The sequence below is a fragment of the Lissotriton helveticus genome, chromosome 5_1, assembly GCF_964261635.1.
Source record: "Lissotriton helveticus chromosome 5_1, aLisHel1.1, whole genome shotgun sequence".
In the NCBI taxonomy this organism is placed as follows: domain Eukaryota; kingdom Metazoa; phylum Chordata; class Amphibia; order Caudata; family Salamandridae; genus Lissotriton; species Lissotriton helveticus.
Window position 1 is genome coordinate 1,968,078,399 of NC_136065.1, and position 26,274 is coordinate 1,968,104,672.

Below are 26,274 nucleotides of genomic sequence, written 5' to 3' on the forward strand. Positions count from 1 at the left end.
TATGATCACCCAGATTTTTGCTTTTTGCTGCACTGGTTTACGACTTTCCCTGGCTGTGGGCCTGCTAATCAGACCCACAGCCTAGCTGTTCTCTCTATCCAAATTGTACTCAGGTACTGAATTGGCACTGGGCCCTCTCCAAGTCCCTGTACCCAGGGCTGAGGTGTACCCAGAAGTCTCCCAGGGGCTGAAGCATGTATTATGCCACCCCTGGGCTGACTAACTAAACTGACACAACTGGCTGCACGACAGCTGGGGCAAGGTGGTGTACTCACCCTTTGCTTTAGATATAGTATACCTATATCTAACCCTAAAATGGACACACAGATCTCCTATCAGTCACTCCTATGGCAGGCCTTAACAATCCTGAAGGCAGAGTGCTTGGAATCGTGTGAGATGGTGCTCTGGCATGAGCTGAGCCTGTCTGCGGCTTTCGGGATCCATCCCTTAGCCGTTTCCATGATATCGCATACCATATACTCTTAAGTGCATTATAATCCTCGCGGTTATATGCCAACTCTGGTATCGCTTTATCAAAACATGTCGAGTAAGGTGTCATACGAATTGGAATACTAACCCCTCGCCAATTCTGGCGACAGGGTTAGCATTCCACCCTTCTAGAGGGACACGACATGTATGTAACCCCTAACCCCGGTTAAAGTCAAACAGAGCCTCAGCTCCACAAAATGGATGCTGCCACCGAGACACAAGTCTGCCCTCCTGCTGCTGGGAGTCCTCCCAGAGCAGGAGATAAGGACAAAGGGTTTCCTGCCAGGGGCGGTGCCAGCACCGTCCCAGACAGGGTTTTGTGTATTGTAGGTAGGCAGGGCTTTAGAGGAAGGTGACTGCACGTGGCACCCCGATGCTCACTGTGCATAGGCTGGCTGGAACCAGTTCCAGGGTCACTCCAGACCCTGTGCTGGGGAAAAGCCCGCCAAGGAAGTGGGTGTAACCACCCCCCCCTAGTCCCACCCATAGGGCAGGACTTAGTCGCATGCCAGCCCCTTTTTACAGGATAAAGGTAGGAACTGGCCCCCTTCCAAATCAGATCATCTTTGAATCCTGAAACTACTTTCCACGAAAGGAACTCAAGACTTCTTCCTAAGATTTCTCCCTTGTGACTAAGGAGTAGTCACCCTGCATCCGCAGGCACCATCTTAAGAACACTGCGGTCTGCTGCAAGTCTCTCCTCCGGATCAAGACTGCCCAGCTCGACGAGAACCGGCTTCCCTGGCACCTCTGACCTCTACCTACATCATCAGTCACGCTGAGATTCGTGGGTGTGACGAGACCTCGAGGGACCGGCCATCTTCAAGACTGCACGACTTCTGCACAGCAAGCCCGCCGAGTAATTTCCTGGTGAGTGCTTTGGGGTCCGAGAAGCCCCGACCCTGAGCAGCTCCAGCACCGAAGAGTAGCCCCCCAGCATCTCCACGATCTGCGTGGGGCCCTTCTGCTTTTTGCTGCTCACCGCGTTGTTTGGCTACTAGCCCGCTGGCTTGTGGCCTTCTGAACGACGCCCGACGACATCACTGCTGCTAGTCTGGTTGCTCCAGACTGGCCCTTGCTCCCTTCCAGAAGAGGAGCACTCCTGACCCTCCTGGTCCACTCAAGACGCCATTTTGAGTCCACCGCGTGGGCTTGAATTAGCCAAGGCTTGTTGCCCAATCCTGGGTAACTTCGACGCCGACAGCTTCATCCATCGTGGGACAGCTCGCCTCTCCATCCTGGTCGCCGACAACGCCTCCTGGTCCGTGAGATCTGCAGAGCCAGCGTCGCCCACCCACCTAGTCGAGGTGACTTCGCCCGGTGCCATCCTGGTGCCCACTTAATCACTGGCTAGTGATTCAAGAACTTGGTCCCCTCTGCTTTCAGGTTTTCTTCTTCCTTGATCCAGGCTTGGATCCATCGAACTTTCCTTCACTGGTCGCCTGCCAGCAACTTCCTTCTTCCAGGCTCCTGGTCCGGCAACGAGATTCCCGACGTCTTTTCAGACCTATGCAGCTGCAGCCCCTGGGCTAGGTAACTTCGGCACTTCGGTGTCCCAGCATAGCCTCACTATCCTAGGGTCAGGATCCACTGTCGTTTTCTTCCTACCAGGTCGGGTTCGCCCGTGAACACTAACTTTGCCTTTACTAGCCTCCATAGACTTTGTCCCGCATCCCGCGTGAGAGTGCACACTCTGCACCCGAGTCCCCTAGGTCTCCTAGAAGTAATCTAACGATTCCCTAGTCAAGTCCTAGCGATTCCAAAGCCTATTAGTACTGTACTTATCTGCTAGTAATTTCGCACCACTTTTTAAGTATATGGTTTTTCGTGCCCCTCGGGCATTTGTGGATAACGTGCTAACTTAAGTATTTTCGTAAGAGTTTTGTTGTGTGCTTAGCACCCTGTCCTCATAAAGAGTACAGGGTTGTTGTGATTCTAATAAATACACTGTTTATTTTCATAACACTTGTGTGGTGTCCTTTCACTGGGTGTTCAAGGGGTAATGTGATGGTAAAACAGCTGGCTTAACACGCCCTCTAGAGTCTTAGCCTTGGACTGCTCGTATCCATGCTACTAGGATAGCTGGTCTATAAGGTTGACTTACAACCAATCATCAATAAGGGTTGTTTGGACTGATATATAGTGATCACTAGAATAGTGAACACTGCACATCAGGCCAACTTCTCACAAAACCATATACTAAGTAAGTGGAATGTGAAAGTCGATAAAAGGAATGGAGCTGTCCAGAGGCTGTAGGATCGATGGGACCACGCTACACTAACTCTAGGTAAGTAATAGGAGGCCCACGGAACGCGTGTGCAGAGTGTGAACTCGCACGCGAGATGCGTAACAACGTCTATGGGCAGTACAGTTCAAGTAAAAGGTAAGTACAGACAATTCTGACTAGTTAGGACTAAAACGACTGTGGAACTGGACACTAGGACAGTTAAACTACCCTTGAGTCCTATAATGCTCTCGTTACCTCACCCACAGGGTGCGGGTGCATAGGTGTCAAAGTGTGTCGGGTTCTCTCGTTGCAGTCTATGGAGCCTGGAAGAAAAGATGCTGCAGGCGACCAGGAGGAAGATGTCTGGTGCGATCCAAGGGTGGATCAGTGAAGAAGAGGACCTGAAAGCAGAGGGGACAGTGTTCAAAGTCACTAGCCAGTGACAGGTGTGGAACCAGGAAGGAACCAGATGTCGTCGTCGCGATCAGGTGAAGAGTGGACGCTTGACTCTGCAGCCACGTGGACCAGGAGGTGTCTTTGACGACCAGGATGGAGGCACGAGCTGTCCCACGCAGGCTCTCGCTGTCGGCGGTGTCGGATCCGGGATTGGAGTCAACAGGCCTTGGCAAAGGCAACCCACGCGGTGAGTGGAAAAGGTGTCTGGTGCGGACTAGGAGAGTCCGGGGTGCCCCTCTTTTGGAAGGGAGCAAGGGCCAGTCTGGAGCAACCAGACCAGCAGTGAAGATTTCAAGGTTCGTCGTCTAGGAGGCCACTAGCCAGCCGGCAAGTGACCAGACAACGCGTCGAGCAACAAACAAGCAGAAGGGCCCCACGCAGATCTCGTGGAAGCTGGAGGGCTGATCTTCGGTGCAGGAGCTGCTCGGGGCTTCTCAATCCCCAAAGCACTTGGTCGAGTTTACCTCGGGAGTCGTGCTGGAAGCGAAGTGCAGTTTCTTCCAAGATGGCCGGTCCCACGTGTCTCGTCGCACCCACGGATCTCAGCTGTGAGTTGAGGTCGGAGAGGTCTGGGAATCCGGGTCTCGTCGGGCTCTGAAGTCTGGATCCTCAAGGGAAGACGACAAAGTGAAGCCGCTGGACGCTTGATGGTGCCTGCAGTTGCAGGGTGGACACTCCTTGCCCACAAGGGAGATTTCTTCAGTCTTCTGTGGAGCAGAACGTCGAAGTCCAGAGTTTCTTCTTGTAGAGTAGTTCAGGATTATTCTAATTTGGAATGGGACCAGCTCCTACCTTTCCTGCTAAAGGGGGCTGCACTACTGACTAGGTCCCTCCCCTGGGTGGGACCAGGAAGGAGGATGGTTACACCCCCTATCCTTTGTCCGGTTTCCCGCCAGAGCTGGGGCTGGAGTGCCCCAGCAACTGGTTTGAACCGGTGTATGCACAGGGCACCTTGTGTGCCCCAGGCATGTCTCATTCCTTTCAGGCCTATCCTACCCAATACACAAAATCCTGTCTGGGGTGGTGCTAGCAACTCCCAAGGCAGGAAACCCTTTGTCTAAGCCTCCCTCGCTGGAAGGACTCCCAGCAGCAGGAGGTCAGACTTGTGTCTGTGGTGGCAGCATCCATTTTGTGATGCCAAGGTGTAGGAAGGTAGATCCCTGACTATGGTTGCCCCCAACTTTTTGCCTGGTGTTTTGCTGGTTTTCTGACTTAGTTGACCTGGGGCCCTGCTATTCAGGACCCCAGGCCCACTGCTCTCTCTGTAAAATGGATTCCATGTGCCTTAGGTACATATCCAATTGGATACTGAGTCACCTTATCAGTCCCTGTACAGTGTACCTTAGGTACCCAGGGCATAGGTGTTCCCAGGGCCAACCAGGGGCTGCAGCATGTATTATGCCACCCCTGGCTGGCCATCCAAATCTGACACAACTGGCTGCTTGACAGCTGGGGCAAGGTGGTGTAATCACCCTTTGCTTTAGATATAGTATACCTATATCTAACCCTAAAAATGGACACACAGATCTCCTATCAGTCACTCCTATGGCAGGCCTTAACAATCCTGGAGGCAGAGTGCTTGGAATCGTGTGAGATAGTGCTCTGGCATGAGCTGAGCCTGTCTGCGGCTTTCGGGATCCATCCCTTAGCCGTTTCCATGATATCGCATACCATATACTCTTAAGTGCATTATAATCCTCGCGGTTATATGCCAACTCTGGTATCGCTTTATCAAAACATGTCGAGTAAGGTGTGATACGAATTGGAATACTAACCCCTCGCCAATTCTGGCGACGGGGTTAGCATTCCACCCTTCTAGAGGGACACGACATGGAGGTAACCTGAACTCAAACTTCTTCTCCTTAATAAATACTGGGGTTTCTAATCCCTCCCTGGTAGCCTCGCCCCTCTGCATCACCCCACCTATCTGCTCTGCATATGACTTGTGACCACCCGCCTGGCCAACTCCCTTTCCTTCTATCTGATCACCTTACCTCCCCTCCTCATGACAGTCAGTTCTCTTGCATGTTTTTGTATACCTAAGTGAGGCTTCCCGCCAAACTGTGACCGCTATTTTGTATGACTCATAGGGGCAGATTTATGAAGGCCCTGCGCCGCCGGTGCGTCACTTTTTCCCATGTTAAAAGTGACGCACCGGCGGCGCAAGGCCTTCATAAATCTTGGTGATAGTGTCTAGCAATTGTTTTTACTTTTTTAACTAGATGTCATGTATCCTATGTGGACTTGTTCTTTTATTATTCCGTTGTCTGTGCTTATACACACTGTACCTGTATGGAAACACCTTGTAAAGCGCTCTGATACTCCTGGGTCCAGCCAGCGCTATATAAAACCTCTTAAATAAAATAAAAAAATAACCCCGGTTAAAGTCAGACAGAGCCTTAGCATCCACAAAATGGATGCTGCCACCGAGACACAAGTCTGCCCTCCTGCTGCTGGGAGTCCTCCCAGAGCAGGAGGCAAGGACAAAGGGTTTCCTGCCAGGGGCGGTGCCAGCACCGTCCCAGACAGGGTTTTGTGTATTCCAGGTAGGCAGGGCTACAGAGGAAGGTGACTGCAAGTGGCACCCCGGTGCCCACTGTGCATAGGCCGGCTGAAACCAGTTCCAGGGGCACTCCAGCCCCTGGCCTGAGGAAAGCCCGCCAAAGGAGAGGGGTGTAACCACCCCCCTCCTGGTCCCACCCATAGGGCAGGACTTAGTCGCGTGCCAGCCCCCTTTTCCCAGATAAAGGTAGGAACTGTCCCCCTTCCAAATTAGATCATCTTTGGAATCAAGACACGACTTTCTACGAAAGGACATCAAGATTTTTTTCTTCAAGATTCTCCCTTGTGACTAAGGAGTAGTCACCCTGCATCCGCAGGCACCACCGTAAGAACACTGCGGTCTGCTGCAAGTCCTTCCTCCGGAATCCGACTGCCCAGCTCGACAAGACCCGGCTTCCCTGGCACCTCCGACCTCTACTCACCTCTACAGCCAAGCTGAGAACCGTGAGTGCGACGAGACCTCAAGGGACCGACTATTGCCAAGACTGCACGACTTCTTCACAGCAAGCCCGCCGAGTAATCTACTGGCGAGTACTTTGGGGTCCGAGAAGCCCCGACCCTGAGCAGCTCCAGCACCGAAGAGCAGCCCCCCAGCATCTCCACGATCGGCGTGGGGCCCTTCTGCTTTTTGCTGCTCACCGCGTTGTTTGGCTACTAGCCCGCTGGCTTGTGGCCTCCTGAACCACGCCCGACGACATCACTGCTGCTGGTCTGGTTGCTCCAGACTGGTTCTTGCTCCCTTCCAGAAGAGGAGCACCCCGGACCCTCCTGGTCCACTCAAGACGCCATTTTGAGTCCACCGCGTGGGCTTGAATTAGCCAAGGCTTTGTTGCCCAATCCTGGGTCCTTCGACGCCGACAGCTTCATCCATCGTGGGACAGCTCGCCCCTCCATCCTGGTCGCCGACAACGCCTCCTGGTCCGTGAGATCTGCAGAGCACAGCGTCGCCCACTCACCTAGTCGAGGTGACTACCATCCGGTGCCCTCCTGGTGCCACCTGACTACTGGCTAGTAGTCACGAACTTGGTCCCCTCTGCTTTCAGGTGTCATCCATCTTCAAGATCCAGGCTTGGATCAACTCGAACTCTCTTCACTGGTCGCCTGCCAGCATCCTTCTTCCAGGCTCCTGGTTCGTCTACGAGGATTCCCGACGTCTTTTGAGACCTATGCAGCTGCAGCCCCTGGGCTAGGTAACTTCGGTATTTCGGTGCCCCAGCATAGCCTCACTATCCAAGGGTCAGGATCCACTTTCGTTTTCTCCCTACCAGGTCGGGTTCGCCCGTGAACACTAACTTTAACTTTACTAGCTATCATAGACTTTGTCCCGCATCCCGCGTGAGAGTGCACACTCTGCACCCGAGTCCCCTGGACCTCCTAGAAGTAATCTAACGATTCTATAGTCAAGTCCAAGCGATTCCAAAGCCTATTAGTACTGTACTTACCTGCTAGTAATTTCGCATTCCACTTTGAGAGTATATTGTTTTCCGTGCCCCTCGGGCATTTGTATATACTGTGCTAACTTAAGTATTTTCGTAAGAGTTTTGTTGTTGTGCTTAGCTCCCTGTCTCATAAAGAGCCAGGGTAGTCTTGTTATAAATAAATACACTGTTTATTTTCATAACAACTTGTGTGGTGTCCTTTCACTGGGTGTTCAAGGGGTAATGTGATGGTAAAACAGCTGGCTTAACACGCCCTCTAGAGTCTTAGCCTTAGACTGCTCGTATCCATGCTACTAGGATAGCTGGTCTATAAGGTTGACTTACAACCAATCATCAATAAGGGTTGTTTGGGCTGATACATAGTGATCACTAGAATAGTGAGCACTGCATATCAGGCCAACTTCTCACACAAGGCTCGAGTTAACTTTAACCTAGGTTCACAGTTACATACATGTCGTGCCCCTCTAGAAGGGTGTAATGCTACCCCCGTCGCCGGAATTAGCGAGGGGGTAGTAGTCCAATTCGTATGACACCTTACTCGACATGTTTTGATAATGTTATACCAGAGTTAGCATTTAACCGCGAGGTTGATAATGCACTTAAAAGTATATGGTATAGCGTTATCATGGAACAGCTATTAGGACTTGAAACCGCAAGCTGCAGACGGGCTCAGCTCATGCCAGAGCACCATCTCACATAATTCCAAGCACTCTGCCTTCAGGATTGATAAGGCCTGCCATAGGAGTGACTGATGGGAATATGTGTCCATTTTAGGGTTAGATATAGGTATACTATATCTACAGCAAAGGGTGTGTTCGAGGCATGTGGGCTGCTAAATTCATATCTTATGCATAGATCGCCGCCTAGTGTTGGGTCCGGATGATTGCACATTGTTGTCCTGGAAGAGTCTTCGAAGTATCACGAGATAGGTGGCTCCTCCCCTGGACTACAGTGCGCATGGGCATCGACTCCATCCCCAGATTGTTTTTTTCCGCCATTGGGTTCGGATGTGGTTTCGACGTCTCCGTGTCGGAACCGAAAACAACCTTGTTCTTAAGGCCAAAAGGCCTTCGTTACCTGCGTCGGTATTGTTTGCTTACGGTCTCGAGCGTCGTCCGACTCTCTGAGCCGGACATCTACGGAGTCAAGTAACTCTTCGATCGAGGCCCTCTCGTCGCAGCAAGACCCGACGAACTTAACATGGAGCGGAGCCCGTTCAAGTTCTGCCCCGTCTGTGGATCCAAATATCCACACATCGATGTGCATCCGGTCTGTAATAAATGCCTATCTCCGGACCACAACGAAGAAAACTGCATGGCCTGCTCTAAGTTCAGGTCCAAGAAGACGCTCAAGCATCGGCGCGCGGCGCGCCTCGAGGCCCAGCGAGCGGCGCCGGCACCCGACGACATATTCGACGACCCCGCGGAAGAAGGCGGCAGCCATCATCTCCAGATTTCACCACCGTCGACGGAGGTCCAAGCCGATCCCGAGGAACATGTCGAGGGACAGGGCCACGACCTTGAATACGTCGAGGAGGTAGGGGACGACTAAGAAGTTTATGGGGCCGCGGAAGATAGCTCAGAGGAAGAGCTATGCCCCGAAGTCTACATTATTGAGGCTCAGGTCACGGGATCGCCACTCGGCCTTACCCACGACCCTGCACCGCTATCCCCGGCCCCGCCTTCTGGCCCGGCCACGGACACTCAAGCTGAGCCGCCATCTCAGATATCGAAACCGAAACCTTCGGATCCGACGGCACCAAAGATGGCCGACGTCCAGCCAAAATCGAAACCGAAACCTTCGGAATCGACCAAACCTAAAATGGCCGACGTCCAACAAAAAGTATCGAAGCCTGCTCCTTCATCGGCTCCGTCGCCCTCAGGCCCACCGAAGTCGAAGAAGGCTGTCGAGTCGACAGCGTCGCAAAAGGTGCGGAAGGAACCATCCTCTAAGACGGCCGTCCATCAAGTGTCATGCACAGTTGTTCCGGCACGGACGTCTAAGTCTGTTGACACGCCTTCGGACGCCCCTACGGCGCCGTCAAGTAAACGCGCAGTCGAATCAAAGTCGACTAAAAGCCACGGCCCGAAGGCCGCAGGCACTACGGCAGCAACGGCGTCGGCGCCAACGACTCCAACGAAGCCGCGACACGTTGCAGCCGAAGATTCGTCGAGGCAAATCTCGACCACACCGGGAGAGTCCGACGCCACCGAACATCGGCCGTCGGTTACCAAACCCTCTGCCTCCTTCACAAAGCAGGTGACCGACTCCCTCAAACGTATTCGGGAGAAGACTTTGTCGTCAACGGCACCGCCTCCAAAGACCTCGACCAAGCTTCTCTACACTTTGCCACCTAGGGTGGCACCAAAAGCATTTGCACCAAGATCGGTGCCGAAAATCGCTAACACGTCGGATCCTTCGATGCAAAAGGGACGCTCGGATCAACATCAAGCCTCAGAAGACCATTCTGAGCATTACATCGATGCCCAAACAGGGAAATTGACCCTCTACAAGAGGAAAATCACTTCCCAACCACTGAAATCCTATGTTATTCCACTAAAGAAGAAGAGGCCGGAACAGGACATTCCTGCCCTTGTTGAACCTATTCTGCCACCACCAAGAAGTCCATCTCCTTCACCCACCCAATCAGGAGGAGAGGATGATGGACAAGATGACCAATACAATTTCCCAGTTGACAATGACCCTGATGTTCTGCAGGACTCATATGACGACACTGGGGACCAAGGTGGACATCAGGTGGTACAAGATCCACAAGGTTTTGGGACACGTACATCTCCAACAGAGGATTCTGCAGCATTTAATGCTTTAATAGAACGGGCAGCAGAAAATCATGATGTGGACATGCATGCTGACCCGGTGGAGGAAGGTTTTTTGTTCGACACTTTCTCTGTCTCTGAAAGAACCGTTAAAATACTTCCTATGCTCAAAGGTGTCCTTAAACATGCCCCGGAGATCTTTAAGGAACCTACCAGGGCAAGAGTGGTGAACCCACGTATCGAGAAAAAATACAGGCCAGCACCTGGAGATCATGCCTATATTCGGGGACAGTTGCCTCTGGACTCGTTGGTGGTCGCCAATGCCCGCAAGAGGGCAAACTCCCAAACAACGGGTGAAGCTCCTCCCCCAGACAAGGAGTCGAAAGTGCTTGAGGCATCCGGCAAAAGGGTGGCTGCGCAAGCTGCCAATGTATGGCGTATAGCAAACACACAGGCACTATTGGCACGATACGATAGGGCGCATTACGACACCCTAGAACAGCTCCTTCAACACCTACCTGATGAGTTTAAGGAAGCAGCCGAAATGCTCATACAAGAGGGAAAGCTTATCTCAAACGCTGCAATAAAGTGTGCACTTGATGTGGCAGATACAGCGGCTAGGGGAATTAACACTAGCGTCATGTTAAGGCGACAAGCTTGGCTTCGTATATCTGGATTTAAGCCTGACATTCAAACTACAATCCTCAACCAGCCCGTCAATCCTGACAGACTGTTTGTTCCAGATGTAGACACCACCCTTGAAAAGATTAAAAAGGACAACGAGACTGCTAAGTCCATGGGGGCGCTTCAGTCACAACAATTCAGGGGAAGCACTTTTCGTCGCTCAGGAGCACGTGGTGTTACCAGAGGACACTTGGGTCAACAAACACAATTCACAAAGGGTGGTGCGCAATCCTCGTACCCCAAGCAGGATAGAGGGGGTTACAGAGGTAACAGTGCCAAGGGCAGAGGCAGAGGGAACAACAACTCCCGTTCCTCTGCCGCCAACAAACAGTGACTCTCTGTCACTGCCCCCCGACCATACAACACCTGTCGGGGGGGAGACTCCAGCAGTTCCTGCCAGTCTGGACGTCCATCACCACAGACAGGTGGGTGAGAAAACTTATCCAGTACGGTTACTGTTTGGAGTTAACATCCACTCCTCCCAACATCCCCCCAAGACACCGTCCTATGTCGGCAGAGCACTTGCACTTATTGCAGCAGGAAGTACTGGTGATGCTGCAAAAAGGCGCAATTGAGCTCGTACCAGTGGAAGAGGAAGGCACAGGGGTCTATTCCCTGTACTTCCTCATCCCAAAAAAGGACGGATCCCTCAGACCTATTCTGGATCTACGCCCCCTTAACATGTACATACGGTCAGAACACTTTCACATGCTAACACTGCAACAAATCCTTCCCCTGCTCAATCAAGGGGACTTCCTAGCAACCTTGGACCTCAAGGATGCTTATTTCCACATCCCACTCCACCCATCCCACAGAAAATACCTCAGGTTTACCATTCAAAACAGGCACTATCAGTTCAAAGTCCTACCCTTCGGGGTGACTACTGCCCCCAGAGTGTTTACAAAGTGTCTGGCGACAGTGGCGGCGCACCTCAGGAGACAGAACATACATGTCTACCTGTACCTAGACGACTGGCTTGTTCAAGCAAAGTCGGAACAACAGTGCGCCGCGGACATGTCCCACACTATTCAACTCCTTCACAGCCTGGGGTTCTCGCTAAACTACCCGAAGTCGCACCTTCAACCAAACCATGTGCGGCAGTATCTGGGCGCGACAATAAACACCCTGACTGCTATGGCTCAGCCAAACCCAGTCAGAATCAACAGCATTCAGTCGCCGATCCAAAAGTTCAGACCGCAACACTCCCTGCCAGCGAGAGTGTTCATGCAGTTGATAGGCATGATGGCCTCCTGCATCTTCATAGTCCCGCACGCGAGGTTGCACATGCGCCCGCTCCAAGAATGCTTCGCAAATCAGTGGACACAGGCTCGGGGGACAGCTGACAGACCTAGTGTTGGTGACCGGTCGGGCATACAACTCTCTGCATTGGTGGAATCCACACAACCTTTGCAAGGGACGACCGTTCCAAGAGCCAGTGCCACAGATAATCCTAACAACGGACGCATCATGTAGGAGAGTAGGGTCTGCAATCCTATGATCACCCAGATTTTTGCTTTTTGCTTCACTGGTTTACGACTTTCCCTGGCTGTGGGTCTGCTAATCAGACCCACAGCCTAGCTGTTCTCTCTACTCCAAATTGTACCCAGGTACTGAATTGGCACTGGGCCCTCCAAGTCCCTGTACCCAGGGCTGAGGTGCACCCAGAAGTCTCCCAGGGGCTGCAGCATGTATTATGCCACCCCTGGGCTGACTAAATCAGACACAACTGGCTGCTTGACAGCTGGGGCAGAGTGGTGTACTCACCCTCTGCTGTAGATATAGTATTCCTATATCTAAACCTAAATGGACACAGATCTCCTATCAGTCACTCCTATGGCAGGCCTTGACAATCCTGAAGGCAGAGTGCCTGGAATCGTGTGAGATAGTGCTCTGGCATGAGCTGAGCCTGTCTGCGGCTTTCGGGATCCATCCCTTAGCCGTTTCCATGATATCGCATACCATATACTCTTAAGTGCATTATAATCCTCGCGGTTATGTGCCAACTCTGGTATCGCTTTATCAAAACATGTCGAGTAAGGTGTCATACGAATTGGAATACTAACCCCTCGCCAATTCTGGAGACGGGGTTAGCATTCCATCCTTCTAGAGGGACACGACATGGATGTAACCTGTAACCCCAGTTAAAGTTAGACAGAGCCTTAGCTCCACAAAATGGATGCTGCCACCGAGACACAAGTCTGCCCTCCTGCTGCTGGGAGTCCTCCCAGCCCAGGAGGCAAGGACAAAGGGTTTCCTGCCAGGGGCGGTGCCAGCACCGTCCCAGACAGGATTTTGTGTATCCTAGGTAGGCAGGGCTTTAGAGGAAGGTGACTGCAAGTGGCACCCCGGTGCTCACTGTGCATAGGCCGGCTGGAACCAGTTCCAGGGGCACTCCAGCCCCTGATCTGGGGAAAGCCCGCCAAAGGAGAGGGGTGTAACCACCCCCCTCCTAGTCCCACCCATAGGGCAGGACTTAGTCGCGTGCCAGCCCCTTTTTGCAGGATAAAGGTAGGAACTGGCCCCCTTCCAAATTAGATCAATCTTTGAATCCTGAACCGACCTTCTACACGAAGAACTCAAGACTCTTCCCAAGATTTCTCCCTTGTGACTAAGGAGTAGTCACCCTGCAGCAGTAGGCACCAACCAAGCATCGCAGTTTGTTGCCAGTCTCTCCTCCGGATCAAGACTGCTCCAGCACGACTAGAACCGGCTTCCCTGGCACCTCTGACCTCAACCTACATCATCAGCCCAGCTGTGATCCGTGGGTGCGACGAGACCTCGAGGGACCGGCGATCTTCAGAACTGCACGACGCTTGTCCAGCACGACCACCGAGTGACCCTCTACTGAGTGCTTTGGGGTAAGAGAAGCCCCAACCCTGAGCAGCTCCAGCACCGAAGTTCAGCCCCCCTGCATCCACGAGATCTGTGTGGGGCCCTTCTGCTCTTGGCTGCCCACCGCGTTGTCCAGATCACTTGCCCGTTGGCTAGTGGCCCCCTCACGACGCTCCACGACGACAAACACCGCTGGTCTGGTTGCTCCAGACTGGCCCTTGCTTCCCTCCTTCAGAGAAGTACCCTGGACCCTCCTGGTCCACTCAAGACGCCATTTAGGTCCACCGCGTGGGCCTTGCATTTGCCAAGACTTGTTGCCCAATCCTGGGTCCAGCGACGTCGACAGCAAGTACATTCGTGGGACAGCTCGCACCTCCATCCTGGTCGCCGACAACGCCTCCTGGTCCGAGAGACTGCAGAGCCCAGCAGCGCCCACTCACCTGGCTGAGGTGACTTCGTCCGGTGCCATCCTGGTGCCCTCCTAAATCACTGGCTAGTGATTCAGAACTTGGTCCCCTCTGCTTACAGGTTTCTTCTTCCCTGATCCAGGCTTGGATCACCACGAACTCCTTCACTGGCCGCCTGCCAGCAACTTCTTTCTTCAGGCTCCTGGATCTTCAACGAGGGTTTCCGACGCAACTTGAACCCTATGCAGCCGCAGCCCCTGGGCTAGGTAAACTGAGTACTCCGGTGCTCCAGCATAGTCCAACACCCTAAGTGTTCGGATCCACCCTTGTTTTCGACCCACCTAGTCGGGTTCGCCTGAGAACAGTAACTTTGTGAAGTGCTAGTATCCATAGACTTGTTCCCGCATTACGCGTGAGAGTTCCCACTCTGCACACGGCGTCCCTAGGCCTCCTGCTTCTAATCTAAGGGGTCAGCATTGTAGGCCTAGCGTTTCTACAGTCTAGAAAAGTATTACTTACCTGCTAGTAACTTCGCATTCCACTTCTTGTGTATATGGTTTTTCGTGCCCCTCGGGCATTTGTGTAAATTGTGCGACTTTCAGTAATTCTTTAAGAGTTTTGTTGTGTGCTTAGCTCCCTGTCTCATGTTTGGAAAAAAATGGGGCCCCTGCCTAATAGGATGAACCCTGGCAAGGTGAATTTGTTTTTTAGAAGGGAAAGTGCACACCGGGTTTAGTGTATTATTAATCTGAGAGTAATTTAGACATGTGTTTTACAATAAATCATTCTTCACTCATGTAATTATAGTTGATGTCATTTATTTTGTTTTATTTTTAGAGTATTATCAGTTCCTGTTTTTTTACGTTTTTTTACCTTATTATACTTTTGCTCATATATATATACTTTTTTTGTTTGCCAAGGACATTGTCATATACAAAACATTAAGAAATTATCACATAAATAATCGCTTTTTTTTAAAATAACCACATAATCATTATAAGAAACTTAATGTAAACGCAGAATTAATTCCTTCAACGCGTTTCGGCCGTCGCCTTCCTCAGGAAATCTGCCTTGTTCTTTACTATAGTTAATGTGGCTTGATTATAGGAGCAAACGGCATCTAATAGATATATTTTGATTACTTCTGTGCGGAGGCCGAGGACCCAGATCCGTGTGTCTTGTCTAGTGCTTATTTTGTGCTGTATGTCTCCGTCTATCAGTCTCGTTTGCTGCAGAGCAGGGTAGCTTCCTGTATGTTTGCTGGATTCAGCGGGGATGGTTTATATTGTCTACTTTAGAGTGCCTGTCGACTCCACCACAACTGCTGCCTCATTCTCTTTCATGGGTCTGCATTTCGGCTATAGATAATTTTGGACCTATTACTGGTCTAAGACTTCTTCTGTGCGTTACCGTGTGGTCTGCTCTGATGATTGACTGCTAGGGTGTTCGGACCCTGGATGCTATGCGCTGGGTGATCTCCTGATGTATTCGGGTACCGTCCTCGATATATTCCGATTGTCGATCTCATAAAGAGCCAGGGTAGTCTTGTTATAAATAAATATACTTTATTTTTGATAACAACTTGTGTGGTGTCCTTTCACTTCGTGTTCAAGGGGTAATGTGATGGTAAAACAGCTGGCTTAACACGCCCTCTAGAGTCTTAGCCTTAGACTGCTCGTATCCATGCTACTAGGATAGCTGGTCTATAAGGTTGACTTACAACCAATCATCAATAAGGGTTGTTTGGACTGATACAGAGTGCTCACTAGAATAGTGAACATTATATATCAGGCCAACTTCTCACACATCTCTCCAAGGGTGGGGAGGTCATGTGCTCCACTACACTGTGCAGGGACTGTGGTCCACCCAGCAGCAGAAGTTGCACATCAACTACCTGGAATTGATGGCAATCTTCATGGCGATAAAGTCCTTCAAAGTACATTTGTGCAACAAAGTCGTGTTGATCCGGACGGACAACATGACAGCCATGTACTACATCCAAAAGCAGGGAGGTACTCACTCACCACAACTGTCTCATCTGGCTCAGAGCATGTGGAAGTGGGCCATTCAGAGGAACATTTTCCTCATGGCGGAACACCTCCCAGGAAAGGACAATCTGATGGCGGATCTGCTCAGCAGATACAGCCATCAAATGCACGAGTGGGAGATACATCCATCAGTACTCCACCCGTACTTCCAGCAGTGGGGTCATCCAGAGATAGACCTGTTTGCCACAAGGGAAAACGCAAAATGCCAAAGCTTTGCCGCCAGGTTCCCTCACCCGGAATCGCAAGGGAATGCGATATGGATGAACTGGTCAGGCAAATTTGCGTACGCTTTTCCCCCAGCGCCTCTCATTCCGCTGGTGGCAAGAAAGCTAAAGCAACACTCGATGACTCTCATCCTGGTTGCTCCAACATGGGCACGCCAACCATGGTACACCACGTTTCTAGAACTTTCCGTGGTACCGCATCAAAGGCTGCATCTCACATCCAGGCTCTTGACGCAGAACCATGGCGACATTCAGCATCCAGATCCGCGACAGCTCAATCTGGCGATCTGGCTCCTGAAGTCTTAGAATTTGGCTACCTCAACCTGCCTCCAGAATGCATGGACATCATCCGGGAGGCAAGAAAGCCCACTACCCGAGCTTGCTATGCAGCAAAATGGAAGCGGTTTGTCATGTACTGTACAGACAACAATATCAACCCGCTGGATGCATCCATTCCTAACATCATCTGCTATTTGTTTCATCTTTACAAATGCAATCTAGCGTACGCTTCCATTCGGATACATTTATCCGCCATAGCGGCTTATCTCCAGAATAGGCAACACCTCTCTTTTCAGGGTGCCTGCCATTAAAGCCTTCCTAGAAGGACTGAAGCGAGTCATTCCTCCAAGAACATCACCAGCTCCAGTGTGGAACCTCAATGTGGTCCTCACTAGGCTGATGGGCCCACCTTTTGAGCCACTGCACTCCTGCGAGATTCAGTTTCTCACATGGAAAGTGGCTTTTCTCATTGCTATCACATCGCTCAGACGTGTAAGTGAGCTGCAGGCGCTCACAATCCAAGAGCCATTCATCCAGATACATTCCAACAGGGTAGTGCTCCGCACTAACCCCAAATTCCTTCCTAAGGTGGTGTCACAGTTTCAGATCAACCAAACTATTGACCTGCCTGCATTCTTCCAAAACCCACTAACAGTAGCAGAAAGAATGCTTCATATATTAGGCGTTAGGAGGGCGCTAATGTACTACATTGACAGAACACAACACTTTGGAAAGACACAACAACTTTTTGTTGCCTTCTCAGCACAGCACAAAGGCAACCCCATTTCCAAAGCAGGAATAGCCAGATGGATTGTTAAGTGCATTCAAATCTGTAATCAAAAGGCTAAACGTACTTTAACAATACCCCCAAGGGCGCACTCCACACGCAAATTGGGGGCCTCCATGGCTTTCCTGGGGAACATTCCCTTAGAAGACATTTGTAGAGCAGCCACATGGTCTACACCACACACATTTACCAAACATTACTGTGTAGATGTGCATTCAAAACAGCAAGCAGCTGTAGGACAGGCTGTTCTCAAGACACTTTTTCAAGCTTCTGCAGCTGGCACGGGCAACCGCCCTTAATGGAGGGACTGCTGTGTATTCTATGCATAAGATATGAATTTAGCAGCCCACATGCCTCGAACTGAATATGCTACTTACCAGTATGCATCTGTTCTTGGCATGTAGGGCTGCTAACATTCATATCGCCCGCCCTCCTCCCCGGTGCCTGTAGCGGCTGCAGATACTCTCTCTATATTCATCATTAGCATGGACATCCTTTACACTATTTCACTCCATCTCTGCCACAATGGCTAAAAACAATCTGGGGATGGAGTCGATGCCCATGCGCACTGTAGTCCAGGGGTGGAGCCACCTATCTCGTGATACTTCGAAGACTCTTCCAGGACAACAATGTGCAATCATCCGGACCCAACACTAGGCGGCGATCTATGCATAAGATATGAATGTTAGCAGCCCTACATGCCAAGAACAGATGCATACTGGTAAGTAGCATATTCATTACATCACCTTGCCCCAGCTGTCATGCAGCCAGTTGTGTCAGTTTTAGTTTTAGCGCCAAGACGCCCTAGGGTATTCGCTGCGCTCTATAAATGTCAAAAAATAAATAAATAAATAAATGGCCAGCCAGGGGTGGCATAATACATGCTTCAGCCCCTGGTAGGCCCTGGGTACACCTATGCCCTGGATACCTAAGGTATGCTGTACAGGGACTGATAAGGTGGCCCAGTACCAATTGGTAAAATGCACCTAAGGTACATGGTTGTAATTTAGAGAGAGAACAGCTAGGCTGTGGGTCTGATTAGCAGGCCCACAGCCAGGGAAAGTCGTAAATCAGTGAAGCAAAAAGCAAAAATCTGGGGTGACCATAGGATTGCAGACCCCACTCTCCTACAGTAACCAGCTGCTCTTAACAGTGCCAGTTACCAAGAAAGTAAGACAGGGTGGCAGGGCTTTGTCCGTAGTCTGTCCCACCCTGTGGAATGGATTACCCCTGCCACTTAGGAAATGTACAGAACATTTGAGTTTCAGGAAACAACTTAAGACCTTTTTGTTTCAGTCATAAATCATTTCCTTCTGGACTTGCTGATAGCGCTCTCTAGGTCACAGGCGCAGAGATACTCCTTCGGGAGTTGATTCGAGCGCGTTATAAACCTACAAATAAATAAAGGTGTCGAGTTTGACGTAAGGTTGGACATAGGATGTCACTAAGAACTGACAGTTCTTTCAGGACTCCAGGAGTTCTTGCACAAATCAAAACAAAAGCAGGGGGAATTCCCGGGCTGCTGGAGGCTTGGTTTGTTTAAAGAATGCGTTGTACTTTCTAGGAGTCTAAGGGAGTAGCCTTGCCGTATTTGGACTGCATTGGCTATGACTAAATATGGATGAGATTCTTATGCCTTTATAAGGATATTATTTGTTATAACCACATAAGGGCATGAATCTGGAATATTTAATTAGGATCCTAGATCCGTTTACAACATTTTAAGGTAAGGAATCTAATACTAACATGTTTCTTTCAGATGCACAAGTTACTTACCTTCGTTAACGATATATCTGTAAGAAACAGTAGTTAGTATTAGATTCCTTACCGCCCCACACATCCTCCCCGTTCTGCGAACCGATATCTAGGGTTAAGGTCATTCCCTTTCAGGGCCCTAGTTTCATGGCACCAGTGTTGGTTTTTATCATGGCTCTGCATTTCTGGCGCGGAAAAGCTGTGTATAAGAACTGACGTCAGCGCGCGAGGGCGCCGTCTAAGTACTCCGGCGACGTCATCCCTACGCCGACGACTGACGCGGAGCTGCAGACGACTCCTACCGACGCGCAAGTGTACTGCTACGCAAACGTTTCCAGATCCAGTCTGACGCCTGGGGATATTCTAAGGTAAGGAATCTAATACTAACTACTGTTTCTTACAGATATATCGTTACCGAAGGTAAGTAACTTGTGCTTCTCTTCCAGGGGTATCCTCATCAAAGTCATAAGCAACCCACCTGCCTCCCCAGGTAAATGAGATTTGTGCGTTTCTGACTTATGGTTGAGCCCTGACTTCAGGGTTATGCAAAGAGCAACTGACCTGTCACCCCTGAGGCATGATGGGAAGCCTGGGGTCATGGCTGCCTTAACCCCTTCGGCGCTGATGACAAATCCAGCTCGTCATCAGCGTTACCTGCGCTGCGCGGATGACGAGCTGGCTTTGTCATAAACAAGCCATTTTTGAATTTCCCGCGTACAGCGGGAAAACGCGGTAGCGCGCAAGCGGTTAAAGGCACGGTGCCAGTTTTTGTTGAAAATGCTTTCATTTTCTGTTATTGCTTTTCAATGCAGCCTGTGGCTAACAATGTCTATTTCTTAGCAATTTTCAGGATGTATGAATGTTTTTAATTATTACAACACAAAGTTCAAGGGCTATTGGACCTAATGTGTTTTTTATTTCCTTGCTAATTTCAGTGCATGTATGAGTGATTACATTGTTTAGCCTCAGTTTTGGGGCTGCATTGGTGTGAGAAAAAATGATATATGTACATACATATATGTGGAGCTAGATATGTTTTTCCATATATATTTTTATATTGTTTCCGGGGTCCTGCACATGGGCGGGAATATTCAGTGCTTACGACTTTGATTAGGATACCCCTGGAAGAGAACTAGGATTACAGGTAAGTAACTTATCCATCTTTCATCTGGTGTTGTGGACAACATGAGATGAATGGGGCATCAGCCATGGCAACAAGCTTGAATGAAGCCTTTGACAATTGATGGTTTTTAACGATGCTGTACACCGATAAACAATATGTGGTCTTCCTGGATCGTTTTAACTCTAGCTGATGTCTCTCTTTGAAAAACCTGTGCTAAAATAGTACACCTGACTGTGCAGAGACTTAAGTTTCTGTGTTAAAAATATTCTTGGTGGTTTCATTTGTCTTTCTTGTCAGATCTGACAAAAACGAGCTGGGGCTGATTATTTCCATACAATTGTAGAGCCGTTTAATCGCGTGGATGGGCTCAGCAGGGCGCCTTTTAGCCGGGACCCCGAGCCATTGGTGCCCTGCGTGATAATGTGCGTCGGAAAGGGGGGGGGGCGGGGGGGCGATATGATGCTTGTTCTCATGAGGCATTTCGTGTATGCGTCTTGCTACGCTTCTTGTGGTGAAACAACTGTGTGACTTCATTGCTTGACCTACTTTATTATATCAGTGCTCTGACGCCGCGTCGTGCGCTGCTGTTAAACTACACTATGAAACATTATTGCATGAGGATCTTTCTAAGGCACCGACTAATAAACTCAGCAAGCATCCTGGATTTATTTTGCCATGATGTTGCGCGAGATTTAGGGCTTCATTCACACTGATATTTTCCATGAGTGTTTGTGTTATCGCTGTTAGATGAGCGTCCCATTTGAATATCCAGACCTTATTTCCCATAACGTTTTCTGTGAGTAGTGTCTACAAGTAAGACCTGCCTAATCACAACAAGCATTTGCAATGCAATAGGTCTCGCATTCACGCGACTTTGAGCTATTGGCATTGTAAATGACAATGCCTTTGATTTATGTTTTGGTTTTTAAAACCTAAATAAAAGGCATTGTCATTTACAATGCCCATAGCTGAAACGCGAGTGAATGCGAGTCATATTCCATTGCAAGTGCTTGTTTGTTACTGGGATACATGAGGGGCATAGAAGCATGTAGTCTCAATTTTGCTGGTATCACAGTTCTGACATCAGGCATTACAAGATATTTTCCTAGAAATGAGGACTAACACATTGACCTGCTAATAACTGGTCCTTTTCCTCATGTCATCCCCTGTTCCAAGTCCAACAATGGGCCATTAATCTTTCATTTAGCACCTCCTGTGGGCTGGTGATAAACTGCAGCGAGAGTTCTCTGGTTTGGGGGCGGGGCTCAGTTGGGCAGAGCAATTCTGAGAGGGGCATTATTTGCTCTCCTTTAGATCGGGTATAGTTGGTGAGTGTTACACTGTGCCACCTACATCCTCTTACTAGAGTCATCTGGAATTTTACCAGGTGTAGAAATACATCGATAAAACAAGGTCCAGAATCCAGATACTTAGGGGTCCCACATGATCTCCTTAGAGTTTTTATGTTGCTCAAATGGCTATATTTTCTGTTTGTTTCCCTTTTATTAATTGATTGATTATGCTCCCAAAGTGTCCCTCTTAGTCTTAGAATGTCACTCATAATTACACTGGGATTGTGAAAATATTACACAAGCAATCTGAAACCTTGGCAGCTATGATGCACGCTGTGATAAAGTCTTGCACCCAGCCGTCCAGAAACTGAGTAGTTGTGCATTGTGCTTTTTCTTTTTTAATTTGATAACCTCCTTAAAATGTTTTGGTGTATATTATCCACATTTTGAAGTATTTGGTTCTTTTCCCATCCTTCTAGTTATGTTTTATTTTATTTTCTAGGCGCCTTTTACCTTGTGTTTGAGTATATGGACCACGATTTGATGGGCCTGCTAGAATCTGGGCTGGTGCATTTTTCAGAGGACCACATTAAGTCTTTCATGAAGCAGCTTCTCGAAGGCCTGGACTACTGTCACAAAAAGAATTTCCTTCATCGTGATATCAAATGTTCCAACATATTGTTAAACAACAGGTAGTTGCTCCCTTTACATGTGGAATTCGTTTTCTTAATGTTGCAAGGCTTTTGTTGCACTTGGATTGCTATAAACAAACCACTATCACTGTCTTAGATGAAGGACTAACATCACTCAAATGCATTCCCTGTATTTCTTTTCAGTGGTCAAATTAAACTGGCTGATTTTGGACTGGCTAGATTGTACAGCTCTGAAGAAAGGTAAGACTGGCAAAATCACTACCTGTCTGCATTGTTCTTAAGGTATTTGAGATTGATTTTACATACATGTACAATAGCATGTTATTTTTGTAAAAGGTTCTATGTCTCAATTAGGTGACTTAAAATCATTCTTGGGTGTCTGAGGCACAAAGAGCTGGGAAGACAGTGCGGTGACTGGTCCTGGTGTAGCAGATGATCATTTGTACCTGTTTTCGGAATCCTAAAATCCAGAGTCCGTGGGGTGTCTGTGAACTCTTTTGTGGAGATCAAGGTACTCCCTTGAGGCGCTTGACTTTACGGGAGAGTGAGGGCCAGCAGTGAAGGCCTTTCTACAGCCCGTGAAATGGGTTAAGTAAATCGAACAATTAAAACTGAGATAGAAAGGTGCTTCAGTGGTTGGTTTAGTATGACACTAAATGTCATATTTCCCTAGGGCGTTTTCCCTCCTGCTACTTTTAGCCTGTGGCTCTAGTTTCAGGTTGACCCAAGATCTTCATAAGTGTTCAGGTCTCGGCAGTTTTTAGCAGATGACTGATGAAATGCTGCTAAGGATACAGAACTAAGCTGGGTACTAACCTGGTACCCAAGGGAATCTTAAAAATAGAATCCAGTGGCAAGAAAAATAGCAAACCACTAAAACCCACCTCTCAAACTACAAGATCACTTGCCTTTAGAACGATAAGCAGGCGTCCTGGTCTTCACTGCAATTCACTGGGCTGATTTATTATGCTTTTTTCTCCCCCTTTTAAGGTTGGAGTAGGGGAATACAATGGGCCGGTGATCTGTATTGTATTCTTTAGGCACCTGAAAGTTCAATTGCCTCTATTTTGTAATGTCACATGATGTGATCATTAGCGTTTGGCTCTATTGTGAGGTCGTCTGGCGAGCTCTAAGATCTTAGCGACTACTATGAGTATTCAGAAGGGTTGTGGAGTTTGGGTGACATCCTTCAGCTAGTAAAACTAAACTCCACACAGTAGATGTGAAAACCACCTTTTTTCTGGCCTCTCAGGGAAGCCAGGACAAAGGCTCAGGGGCAAACCACCTTTTTTCTGGCCTCTCAGGGAAGCCAGGACAAAGGCTCAGGGGCTCCTCTGGCACGGGTTAGGTTGGGAATAATTCATTCCCACACATTTTCGTCTGGAGGGCATTGGTGCTGAAGTTTCATCCACATATCCTTTTTGTTTCATAATAGCCTGGCTGGGTTCGCTGTGGGATAATTGCTATATGAAAGGGTAAGATTCCTTTGAGAGGATGATGTTCTCTCTGAGAATAGTGCAAAGTATGTGTGTGTAGGAAAGTAGGATCTGCTTTCATGGTTACCCCAACTTTTTGCTGGTGGTGTTCTGTTTTCTGACCAGTCTTTCTGATGGATACATCTGCCAGTGGATTCCTCACCTTGTGAATATCCCCCTGCGTCGGCAACATTCGGAAATTCGTTTGTAGCTCCTCATGCCGACGTGGACGACTTCACAGAAGCAAGGCATCGCGCGCGGCTCCGCTGACATCACTGACTCCACAATAGGACTCAGTCTGTGTGATCATATTGTAGGAAGGTGAATATCTGACTATGGTTGCCCCCAACTTTTTGCCTGGTGTTTTGCTGGCTTTTGACTTAGTTGGCCTGCGATCCTGCTATTCAGGACCCCAGGCTTCCTGCTCTCTCTGTTAAAGTGGACTCCATGTACCCTAGGTACATATCTAATTGGATACTGAGTCACCTTATCAGTCCCTGTACAGTATACCTTAGGTATCCAGGGCATAGGTGTACCCAGGACCTACCAGGGGCTGAAGCATGTATTATGCCACCCCTGGCTGGCCATCTAAATCTGACACAACTGGCTGCACGACAGCTGGGGCAAGGTGGTGTAAACACCCTTTGCTGTAGATATAGTATATCTATATCTAACCCTAAAATGGACACATATATTCCTATCAGTCACTCCTATGGAAGGCCTTATCAATCCTGAAGGCAGAGTACTTGGAATTATGTGAGATGGTGCTCAGGCATGAGCTGAGCCCGTTTGCAGCTTGCGGAACCAAGTCCTAATAGCTGTTCCATGATAACGCTATACCATATACTCTTAAGTGCATTATCAACCTCGCGGTTAAATGCTAACTCTGGTATAACATTATCAAAACATGTCGAGTAAGGTGTCATACGATTTGGAATACTACCCCCTCGCCAATTCTGGCGACGGGGGTAGCATTCCACCCTTCTAGAGCGACACAACATGTATGTAACTGTGAACCCCGGTTAAAGTTAACTCGAACCTCAGCATCACAAAATGGATGCTGCCACCACAGACACAAGTCTGACCTCCTGCTGCTGGGAGTCCTTCCAGCGAGGATGGCTTGGACAAAGGGTTTCCTGCCTTGGGAGGTGCTAGCACCACCCCAGACAGGATTTTGTGTATTGAGGTAGGGAGGCCTGAAAGGAATGAGACATGCCTGGGGCACACAAGGTGCCCTGTGCATACACCGGGTCAAACCAGTTGCTGAGGCATCCCAGCCCCAGCTCTGGCGGGAAACCGGACAAAGGATAGGGGGTGCAGCCACCCCCCTTCCTGGTCCCACCCAGGGGAGGGACCTAGTCAGTAGTGCAGCCCCCTTTAGGAGAATAAAGGTAGGAGCTTGTCCATTCCAAATTAGATTATCCTGAACTATTCATCAAGAAGAAACTCTGGCCTTCGACGTTCTGCTCCACAGAGGACTGAAGAATCTCCCTTGTGGACAAGGAGTGTCCACCCTGCAACTGCAGGCACCATCAAGCGTCCAGCGGCTTCACTTTGTCGTCTTCCCTCGAGGATCCAGACTTCAGAGCCCGATGAGACCCGGATTCCCAGACCTCTCTGACCTCTACCTGCATCTACAGCAAAGCTGAGACCCGTGGGTGCGACGAGACACGTGGGACCGGCCATCTTGAACGAACCTGCACTTCGCTTCCAGCACGACTCCCGAGGTAAATTCGACCAAGTGCTTTGGGGTCTGAGAAGCCCCAGCCCCGAGCAGCCCCTGCACCGAAGATCAGCCCTCCAGCATCCATGAGTTCTTCGTGGGGCCCTTCTGCTTGGTTCCTGCTCGACGCGTTGTCTGGTCACTTGCCGGCTGGCTAGTGGCCTCCTAGACGACGAACCTTTGAATTTTCACTGCTGGTCTGGTTGCTCCAGACTGGCCCTTGCTCCCTTCCAAAAGAGGGGCACCCCGGACTCTCCTAGTCCGCACCAGGCGCTTTCTTCACTCACCGCGTGGGTTGCCTTTGCCAAGGCCTGTTGAGTCCAATCCCGGATCCGACACCGCCGACAGCGAGAGCCTGCGTGGGACAGCTCGTGCCTCCATCCTGGTCGTCGAAGACACCTCCTGGTCCACGTGGCTGCAGAGTCAAGCGTCCACTCTTCACCTGATCGCGACGTCGACATCTGGTTCCTTCCTGGTTCCACTCCAGTCACTGGCTAGCGACTGTGAACATTGTCCCCTCTGCTTTCAGGTCTCCTTCTTCAACAATCCACCCTTGGATTGCACCGGACATCTTCCTCCTGGTCGCCTGCAGCATCTTTTCTTCCAGGCTCCATAGACTGCAACGAGAGAACCCGACACACTTTGACACCTATGCACCCGCAGCCTGTGGGTGAGGTAACGAGAGCATTATAGGACTCAAGGGTAGTTTAACTGTCCTAGTGTCCAGTTCCACAGTCGTTTTAGTCCTAACTAGTCAGAATTGTCTGTACTTACCTTTTACTTGAACTGTACTGCCCATAGACGTTGTTACGCATCTCGCGTGTGAGTTCACACTCTGCACACGCGTTCCGTGGGCCTCCTATTACTTACCTGAAGTTAGTATAGCGTGGTCCCATCGATCCTACAGCCTCTGGACAGCTCCATTTTCTTTATCGACTCTCACATTCCACTTACTTAGTATATGGTTTGTCGTGCCCCTAGGGCACCATTGTAATTTTGTGCGACTTGTAGTATTTTTCGTAAGAGATTGTCATGTGCTTAG

The 26,274-nt window shown here is 49.6% G+C and overlaps 1 protein-coding gene across 1 annotated transcript in view; it reads left to right on the forward strand.

The window, feature by feature from the left end:
- The window catches only part of CDK12 (cyclin dependent kinase 12), a 503,410-nt gene that overhangs the window by 195,906 nt on the left and 281,230 nt on the right, over positions 1-26,274 (forward strand). Inside the window, exons 6-7 of the mRNA XM_078645647.1 lie at positions 21,884-22,073; positions 22,218-22,274. Coding sequence (XP_078501773.1) covers positions 21,884-22,073; positions 22,218-22,274 — 247 coding nt within the window. The remainder of the gene's footprint in view (positions 1-21,883; positions 22,074-22,217; positions 22,275-26,274) is intronic.